Raw genomic sequence first — 10,573 nt, forward strand, 5'->3', positions numbered from 1 at the left:
TATATATATTTTAAGTACATTTTTCTAACTTTACCTGACCCTACATGGTGACATAAAAGCAAAGGTGTTGCTTAAGAGTAATTTTAAATTGTGCATAGTACTACATTTACTACTACTTCCACCACTGGCTATCAGGACGAGAACCAGGACCATCACATATATTTGACACCGTGCTCCGCCTAGTTAACAATTAAAACCGACTAGAGTTTTATTAATGGGGTCATTTTATTTGAATGACACAGCGTGATGACATCACTCTGGCTGAAAAGCTCACGTTTCTTCACAGCAGGTCTTGATCATAGACAGTGAAAGATCTTGATGCAGTAGAAGGGATCAAGAACATGGCAAGGGGTTGGCATGGCAACAAGTGCCGGGTGTGCGTGCACGTGTGGTGTCTGTGCACTCAATGTGATACATTTATGTTTGAAGACAATATTTGTAAAAAAAAAAAAAAGAATATATGTACGTGTGTATATACAGTATATAGATATGTATCGCAGATGCATGCGTTGGAGAGTATAGTGGGTATTTAATATAGATTCAGTGTTTCCTGGCATGTTTTGAACACAATATTATTAGATACTAAAAAAGCGTAAATTGCACGAGCTTCTAGGGGCGATTGTGGAGGAAAGTGGTGCGGTGATTGTGTGCAAATGTGCGCTAAACCCCTCCAGATATGAAGGCGTCAATGTGTCCGTGCGCTCGTGAGGGTTTGCATTGGGGGAGGGGACCCCTGCGCATCACTAAGTGTGTGTGGATGGCGTGGGCTTCTCTCCTCCTAACCGCACAGCATCATCGCTCGGTTCACAGCGAAGACTCGTAGGCATCATCATCATCATCCTCCTCCTCATCGTCATCACCACCATCTCCGGGCTGAAGAGGGATCACATCGCAGGAATAAAGGTGAGTTTGAACGTAACGACAATAAAAACGAACTGTTGGCTGCTGATGTCGTCTTATATTTACGTTTTTGCATTAAGACATCGTGAGGAAGAGACGAGGGGCGAGTTCTCAAACCGTTTGCTTTACACATCAATTAAGATCGATTTTGTGAATCGAGTCGCGGGCCTATAATCTAATCCAAACAGTGTTAAAATGCTGACAGTGTGATTCCTTAAAATGAGCACAGATGTCGTGCAGGCTGCTATTTATGACAGATTTATATTTTAATCCGGCATTATTTGGGGGCTGTGTAAATTAGCCTGTTAGCGAAGGCCTTTTTTTCTTCTTCTTAACATCTATCATAACGACTGTAATGGAGGTTTATATTGCTCATTTTGAATCACTCTTGAATTCACATTCACGTTCAATTTCAGGCAATTGCTGCTTCTGAAAAATAACCATGAAAGACAGCACAAATATTACAACCCTTTTTATAAATAGGCCTGATAGAGCATAATATCAGGCGAACATTATCGTTCACCTAATATTATGCTCTATCAGGCTATATATGTGTGTTATTTCTGGCTGTCGTTAATGCGATCTTCAGATGTCCAGATTATTCTTCACGACACTTCACATTCTGACAGAAATCCCTCCGTAGCTACTGTAATGTGATGGCTATCTGCCTCGCTTGGCCTTGCAAAGGAAGTGGTAAACTAATGCAGATTTTCTTTTAATGGGAGAGAAAATATAGAGAGAAAAAAATAAAAGGGTCGCTCAAACCAGAGAGCAAAAACATCCATCCTCATCCCCATCCCACAGAGCTGTGTGTTGCAGGCTTGCATGGCGCTGAGGAGATGCAATCAACTTGACAACAGGGACGAAATGAGAAAAGTGCGTTTAAAGCCGTTGCAAATAGGTTGTTTTGTAAAAAAATATCTATCTATCTATCTATCTATCTATCTAGCTATCGAAGAGATGTAGACTTGAAACAGTAGTCAGAACACAGGTGTATATAATACATTTATCATTAATATTAATAGTAACACCTGTGCTTTTTCCTACCATGGCAAGTCAACATTTCTGCCGTGAGAAAGGCCAATCAGACCTCTCACTAAGTGGTCAAGTTCGCAAGGGGCAGTGATTACAGGCCTTTAAGTGCTTGAGTTCAAAGCATTATTAGGTTAGTTTCTATAGTTTAGCCTGGCTGACCAGGCCTGTAGGGTTCCTTTGATCTGTGCCAGTAAATCTGCTCATCATGCTGGCAGTGTGACTGGAGATGACATTTGAATTCAATTTTACAAAAACAAACCCAACGTGTATTGTGCATTGACAAGGATACAGATGCTGGCACATGTATACTGTATATCTGAGATAACCATGGGCCTGTTGTGACCTGGTTTTAACATCCATCCTGAGTGATCGGATCGGAAGTGGACAGGTCTAAGTACTAGACACTCAGGACAGACGTTTAAACCAAGTCAGAACAGCCTATATGTGTGTTCTTGCGGCAGGATGTCGCCAAATGCATCCTGAGTGACCACTTGGGATTGGATCTCACTTCCCTGCTTTCTATGCATGGAACACGTACATCATTAAAATTTTGCGTAAAGGCTGATTATAAAATCATTAAACAACAAGCTGGTCTTCTTTTTGAACATACCTAATTATATAATGTACTTCCTTTACAGCAGCTAGCATAGATTTTGGCCATCTAGTCTGCATAACACAGGGCTGTAAATGAGGACATGGATTAATATACTTGTAGTTATTATTTTTTTCTACCAATTTAAAGAGCAGTTTTGTCATCCTATAATTGCACATAGTGTGGAGAATGGACGATTGTAACAGTTTTAGCTTAATCCTATTTACTGTGTTTTTAACAGTGGATTGTGTTCATGACACTGTCAAATCCCTCTTATGTAGATACTTTCAAGTAAAGTGTTATAATAAATATATATACAAATAAATATATAATGGGATTTATTATTTCACCATTGCAATTTGAAGTAGCAATTAGACCATCACATGGGGGGAGGGGGATACAATTTACAGAAAATTGAAATAAGTGCACATAGTGCACCAAAGAAATGTAGAAATACATTTAAAACCAGACAATTTCACAGGTTTCTTTTTATGGCCTGGCCTCAGTGTTTAGTCAACCCTTTCTCTGGCCCTGTTTACGCTGTATACCTGGCAGACCTTAGAGCGCTGTCAGACCATTATTACCTGTCAGACCATTATTACCTGTCAGACCATTTTGAAACGGGGGTCAACGTGTGCGTCACAGTGATGTCTCTCATCCTGTGTCTGTTGTCTCGCTGCAGCGCAAAATCAAAGTGACATGTGTTATTGCAAGGCAACCTGTGGCACACAGCGCCTTGCATACAACAGCATATGGATGTGGGTCTCGTCAGTGAACTGCATGAGTCGGTGCCTTATCAGTGTATTTCAAAAGAGGATGTGATACTGCGGCAGACAGTTGAAATGGACATCAGTTTTCCAGCTTCTTTTTCTCAATTTCAAGCCTCATTTGTTTTGGCACACAGCTCCTCTCAGTTTTTGAATTAATGAACTTTTATGGCTAATTAGTATACTTAATTGGTTTTCTGCAATATTGTTGATGCATTTATTTTTTCATCGGTTAAACTATTAAAAAAACTCACATTTTAGTGAAGGATGTTTTGAGCAGTCTTTAAAAAGAAAGAATGGAGAGGTCAGGTGTTAATATGTGTCATGGGATGTTACAGTAAACTGTGATCTGCAAGGCCTTCACGGACCCTTTGGAGCATTATATCAGTGCCATCTTATTTGAGATTTGGTCATGTACTATAGCTCTTCACAATGGACTTCTGCACCAAGAAACGTCCATTAAAAATCACTCTTGCCATTAAAGGCTTGATGTCTCGCCCTGAAATTACTGCTAAAGCCCATCTGTGACTCAGCAGTAAACACGTGCTGGGCAAATAATGGAAATGCAACAGATGTAGTCTGGAAAAACATCACTAGGGGCGGGTGAGGTGGTTTGGTTAGCTGAATGAAAAAAAGAAACAAATGATCATGAAACATAGCACTATATGCCTGAATGAAAATGATATAACATTGGTTCATTTATATTTTTTAATTTCTCCCCAGACATAAGAGGAGCCTGTTGTCAGTCGCGTGACTGACAGCTTTTTAAGTCTGTGAGGTGTATCCTGAACACACTGAAGCTTCAGGTGGCCTCTCCTCTAAATCTTTAACCACTTTTGCATCTTCTGAACCTCTTTAAAATGGAGGACGGCTACCAAAACCGGACTGCCTTCATAAAAGGCGCCAAAGACATTGCCAAAGAAGTCAAACGGCAAGCATCTAAGAAGGTCGGCCGTTCAGTGGATCGGGTGAGCGATCAGTACAGCAAGCGCTCCTACAACCGGTTTGAAGAGGATGATGATGATGACTACCCCACTCAGGGAAGCCAGGATGGAGGTTATTACCGCGGAGACAGCCAGGCGGCCAATGACGATGAGGGCGGCCACAGTGACTCCACAGAGGGTCACGACGAGGATGATGAGATCTACGAGGGTGAGTACCAAGGAATTCCCCGGGCTGAATCTGGCAAGGCCAGCCTGGCTGGAGGTCCGGGCTCGGTGACGGCCGGCGCTCAGCAATTCACAGATATCGGAGCGTCCGAGGCAGAGAGGAGGAAAGACCAGGAAGAGCTCGCTCAACAGTACGAGACCATTTTACAAGAATGTGGTCACGGGAAGTTCCAGTGGAGCCTGTACTTTGTGCTGGGGCTGGCTCTCATGGCAGACGGTGTGGAGATCTTCGTGGTTGGGTTCGTCCTGCCCAGCGCTGAGAAGGATATGTGCCTGTCTGAACCTAACAAAAGCATGCTAGGTAAGACTCTTTTATCTCATCCTTTTGTTGCACAGGTTCTGGTTTGGCTTTGTCATAATGCATTTTAATTTGCTTTAATGATAAGGGTGTCTATTTGCCTAGGTTTTTCTTATTGTCAGCCTTATCTCCAAAGCAAATCTACTAACAAGAATTGCTGTTAATACAGATTTTTACTATCATGAGCATGAGTTCCTTGACTCAATCCTACGTACACAGTCCTGCTGCCAAATGTAATAAAATTGGAGCTTAGAGACAATCTATCTTGGTTTTAGTGTTTTCATGGAATTTGTTGACAATAAGAAAAATAAAGAATAATGCCTGATCTTTTGAAAAAGTATTTGAACTGTTGTCTGCCCGTCTTGAGAGGCCAGCTGTCAGCAGACTAATCACAAACCTGAAAAACCCACAACATAATCTTACAGTAGAAGTATAGCAGAAATGAAGAGACAGGGTAGACTTACATTTGTTGCTGTAATAGTTTCATTTTCTTTTTCTTTTTCTTTTCTTCTCCGCAGGTCTGATTGTGTATTTTGGGATGATGGTTGGGGCTTTCCTCTGGGGGGCTCTGGCTGACCGGATAGGCCGTCGGCAGTCTCTTCTCATCTCTCTCTCCATCAATAGTGTCTTCTCATTCTTCTCCTCCTTCGTTCAGGGCTACAGCACCTTTCTGTTTTGCCGACTCCTCTCAGGTGTTGGGTAAATGGATTTTTTAAATTTTTTAGTTAACCTATTTTGAACCAAGTAAGCTGATTGAGAACAAATTCTCATTTGCTAATGATGACCTTACCAAAACATACAAAATACAACAAAGACTACAAAAAATACAGATAAAAAATAAATATTGAGTGTGGTAAATAATCTGTATACAGTTTGTGCTAATAGAATAGTGCAAAAAGAATTAAACAGATACTAGAGAAAGATGACAGCAGACAAGTTTGTGCCACTATGTATTGGAGCATGAGTGTCAATAAAGTGAGCATGTGTGATACTGCGTGAAGGATGGAAGAGAGTTAACACATGCAGCGGTTAGACAAGAGCCCAGACACCAGTACTTTAAGAAATAAACTGTATACATATATATATACACACATGTTACAATCCAGCAGGGTCAAATAAAACACAAAAGGTTTAACTCAAAAATCAGCTTTAACATTAACACAATAAAATTAACAAAATTACGTACAGTAATTGCACCAGCAGTAAAGTCTTTACATCATTTAAAACAGCAGTTCCTCTGGTTTAGTGAAGTGGGAAACTGAGATGCTGTAATCATTCCCATTTGTGGTCAAATCAATCACGTTTCCACAGAGCTTTTGCTAGTTTTGCAACAATTTGATGGACTCATGCAAGCAAATAATCTGTCTACCTAAACTTTTTGTGCTTGATCTCTTAAACACAGGGACACTTACTTAGTTGTTTTTCGGATCTTTGCAGGATTGGTGGCTCGATTCCCATTGTGTTTTCCTACTATTCTGAATTTCTGTCCCAAGAGAAGCGCGGTGAGCACCTCAGTTGGCTCTGCATGTTCTGGATGATTGGGGGAATATACGCATCGGCAATGGCCTGGGCTATAATCCCACATTATGGTGAGTACAGTCCCCATATCCATATTCCTGACCATATCCCTGAATTTATAAGACTATGGTTAGCTACCTATGCCACTATTGAAGTTAGCGCATCATCTTCTTTAATTTACAACAAAAGTTAACAGCAATAGTTCAACATTTTGAATACACTTGTTTGCTTCTTGCCAAGAGTTACAGGTGATTTTTTACACTTTGTCTTTTGTTCTTATTAAACAAACAAGATATAACTTGTGAAGTAGTGAGCTTTAGAGGTGCCGGTAGCCAGATTTGTTACTATTCTACAGAGCCTGGCTAGCTGTTTAAAGTCTTTATTCTAAGCTAAGCTCTCTGGCTGTTATTGTAGTTTTATAATTGATGGACAAAGATAAGAGTGATATCATCCTACCTACTCATCTAACTCTTACATTTAAATGAGAAAGGTTTTTAAACATCAGTTTTGGTTGCTAAAAAAAACCATACAGGTTCAAGCTTGTCTGCTAGAAAGCATCTTCCCAGAGACACTGCACAGCGGCTAACCTTTGACTTAAAGAAAAAACAAACACAGTTCATACAGTGTCACATCAAACTAAGTAGATTCCTGCCTAAGCTCCATAACAATTGATTGTCTGACGGTATCTGTTGTAAAAAGCATACGGCATTTCTTTTTGTTTTTGTTTTGTTTGTCTTATTAGGATGGAGTTTCCAGATGGGCTCGGCATATCAGTTCCATAGCTGGCGTGTGTTTGTGTTAGTGTGCGCATTTCCTTCTGTGGCAGCCATTGCTTCCCTCAGTGCCATGCCAGAGAGCCCACGCTTCTACTTAGAGGTTAGCAGACGTGCTTGTTGACTGATAAACTTACAGCATTGGCTGGTTTTACACATGAGTTATTACACATGTAATTTTACACAAGTATCTTGAATGAAGATTATTTCTACTTCTGAATGTTTAAATTAATGGCGAAAAATGCATACAAAAAACAGAACGGTTATACATAGGATGAGGTTTACTTTTCTTTCAAACAGAATGGCAAACATGATGAAGGATGGATGATTCTGAAGCAAGTTCACGACACTAACATGCGAGCGAAGGGACACCCAGAGAAGGTGTTTTCTGTAAGTATCTATCGTAAGAAAATATCGTTATACTGTATATCAGCTTTATACTTTCATTAGATAGCCACCAGCAGAGAGATGACAGGTAAAGAGGGGAAAGAGATTGGAAATGACATGCAACAAAGTTCACTGCCTGTTTTTGTGTGTAAGCTACACAGTTGTTAAAATGTTGTCTCTAGACGACACATCTTGAACAATTTTCCCCTGGGTTCACAGCTGTATGATGACTCCAACTTACAGTACGTGTATTCTAGCAGGTACATTAACAAGATATTAGCTGCAGTTTGTTGCAATGAAAACATGAGGAAGTGGAACAGTCGGGTGCATATTAGATGTTTTGCTTTCACTCTGAAATCATTACAATTCTTATGGAATAAAGTCCAAACAACATCTGCTTCCACATTTGCTGTCTACATTTTAGTGTCAGCATTAAAACAAATAAAGTTAACAACAATACCAACACGTAAAAAGTACCATAGTTATTTGACATAGTTATGTTTTCTGTTTGCCTGATCCATTTTCTCTCACTGTGTTATCTGCCTGACATTCCTCTATAGAGAACTCAGAGCAGCAGGATAAAGGCTTTTAGTCCTTCGAAAATGTTACCATCCAAATTCATTTCACGACATCGGGCTGAAGGACTTGTGTCTCTTTCATCCAAGGTCACCACAATTAAGACAGTGAAACAAATGGATGAGTTGGTGGACACTGGCACCGATACTCCAGTCCTGAAACGCTACAGGCTAAAGATTATTAGCCTCTCCCAACAGGTGAGTGAAGGAGATTTTGATGTGGTAGCTCTGAACAAAACTGTAACCAAGTTTTAGAAGGATAAAATAAAACACCCCTGAGATCGTATCTGAAATCACTGCTCTTTAAAAACAGTCTTACAGTAATTGTACCATGGTGTGAGGCTGAGGAATTTTACAGTTTGTGGCTGTAAGTAAAAGGCCTCAGTGGAGCTAGCATTAATGGAAAGGAACAGTGTGGATGGAGGCGTGGGTAGCAGCTGAGAGTAGCTGAGAAATTCCTCCTTTCCTCTTTACCTTCTTGACCTGTGTTTGATTACATGCGTGAATCAAACCAGAAAATCAACAAATTATTAAAAGTCTTTTCAGCCATATCCACTTGCACACTCTCTCCTAAAATTATATATGGTGATACTTTCTTTGCGTCTGTGATCATTAACACATGCATCATTTGCACTTGATTTTCTGGTGTTCTTGATGTTGCAGAAACGCAGTTCCAGGCATTATCTTGACCAGTTCTGCGTCTGATTTTACTTTGCATTCAGCCTACGCTATGCTCCACGCCTACACCCTCCATTTTCTTCTAAATCTGCACCACCACCTTCTTAATGCCTACAGAACACTTTTAAAGTTGAAGATGTAACAATGTAGTTTTGTGTAGATGCCGAGCATGCATGTCTCAAAAAGGAAGACATTTGGGGAAAACCAGCTTGGCTGCTGTCATGCTAAATTCAAATCTTACCTCCTATTTATAATGTTAATTCTAGCTCTTCAAGTTGCATGTTACTGAGCAGAAATACTCCCATCAGATTAAAGTAAGACCATAATGCAATGTGTGTCATGATAACATAATTGAATCTGACAAATTGACTGAGAAGAATCTCATCAGAAATGTGTGTTTTCTTGTTCACATGTTTCAGATTCGGAATAACATTGTTGCCTGCTTCAATCCAGAATATAAACGGACGACTTTCATGCTCATGGCTGTTTGGTTTACCATGTCTTTCAGGTAAACTAAAGACTCTTTGCTATGTGGTGAATCACGTTCACGTTTAAATCTTATTACATCTTTGTTGACTCTGAAAAAATTTGCAGCTATTACGGTCTGACGGTGTGGTTCCCAGACATGATCAAGTACATCCAGAAGCAGGAATATGAATCACGCACAATGACCTTCAGTAAGGAACGAGTGGAGCATATCACTTTTAACTTCACCCTGGAAAACCAAATTCATCTTGAAGGACACTATTTTAATGACAAGTAAGTGTTCTTTGAACAGAGGTGTATTATAGGTCCTTAGTAAGATTTACATTTGAACGCTACTAAATCAACCATAAAGCACAATAATAAAACCACAAAACTGAACCTTTGGCTGAAAACCTGTAAACTGTTTATTAGGTTCCTCAACTTGAAGATGAAGTCAATGGTGTTTGAAGACTCTGTGTTTGAGGAGTGCTACTTTGAGGACATCACCTCCACACACACCATATTCAGAAACTGCACCTTTGTTGCAAGTTTGTTCTATAACACAGGTAAATATGATTGGTACTTCATCGGTGTCCAGTATTGATGTGCATTAAGGTCAGTTGTTTATTTGTTAATCATTAACCGTCTAAAATGTCTAAAAAGTGAAACATGATTATGACCCGGCAAATCTTAGTGTATTTTTCACTCACCGCTTAGCTCTGTTTTGGTCTCCACCACCTCCTAAGGAAATATATTGCTCTCTCAATGAATGAAAACTAAGAAAAGACTTGAGGGGAACAGCAGAGCCAGATATATTTCTGAGCAAATCCTTTCACATTACGTAAAGTAATTTGATATATTGTAAGTGTTAAAATATTGCAACTTTAAAGTGATTTAAAACAGAGAAAACACATCATCTAATCTTTCCAGCGCTAGTTTTAATTACACCTGCAATTAAACAGTTGTAATAATCACCACATTGTTATTACACATGCTGCCCAGCAAAAGCACAAATCATTTGAGATCATATATGAATTTGAGGTTGTATAATTACAGCCTGAAGTAAAAATAGAAAACATTTAAATCACAGATGTTCAGCAAGATTGCAACCATGGAAACATTCTGTTGCTAGTAACCCTGGGTTACTCTGCAGCAGAACTGTTACCGTAGCAACATAAACAAATCCTGGCTAGACTTATTGACAGCGTGTGATTAGCGATTAGCTGCCAACAACGCTTCATGACTAAGACCTTTCTTTTTCTCAAATATCAGCTTTTAACTAAGCAAATACAACCTACAACTAATTGTACAGTTGACCAAAGTTTTGAATATTAGTGTATTACTGTACACATGCACAGAAAGTGTGTGTGTGTGTTTGTGTGTGTGTGGGGGGGGGGGGGGGGGGGGGGGGGGGGG

General features: G+C 39.8%; 1 protein-coding gene across 1 annotated transcript in view; it reads left to right on the forward strand.

Annotated features, from left to right (window-relative positions):
- The first annotated feature begins 643 nt into the window (after nt 1–643).
- LOC117956749 (synaptic vesicle glycoprotein 2A-like) overlaps nt 644–10,573 on the forward strand; it is a 14,161-nt gene continuing 4,231 nt past the window's right edge. The window contains exons 1-10 of the mRNA XM_034891981.1: nt 644–903; nt 4,018–4,764; nt 5,280–5,460; nt 6,199–6,350; nt 7,022–7,155; nt 7,353–7,442; nt 8,105–8,212; nt 9,112–9,200; nt 9,287–9,451; nt 9,590–9,723. Of these exons, the coding sequence (XP_034747872.1) occupies nt 4,155–4,764; nt 5,280–5,460; nt 6,199–6,350; nt 7,022–7,155; nt 7,353–7,442; nt 8,105–8,212; nt 9,112–9,200; nt 9,287–9,451; nt 9,590–9,723 (1,663 nt within the window). The 5' untranslated portion in view covers nt 644–903; nt 4,018–4,154. The remainder of the gene's footprint in view (nt 904–4,017; nt 4,765–5,279; nt 5,461–6,198; nt 6,351–7,021; nt 7,156–7,352; nt 7,443–8,104; nt 8,213–9,111; nt 9,201–9,286; nt 9,452–9,589; nt 9,724–10,573) is intronic.

This window comes from Etheostoma cragini, chromosome 14 (genome assembly GCF_013103735.1).
Source record: "Etheostoma cragini isolate CJK2018 chromosome 14, CSU_Ecrag_1.0, whole genome shotgun sequence".
Lineage (NCBI taxonomy): Eukaryota > Metazoa > Chordata > Actinopteri > Perciformes > Percidae > Etheostoma > Etheostoma cragini.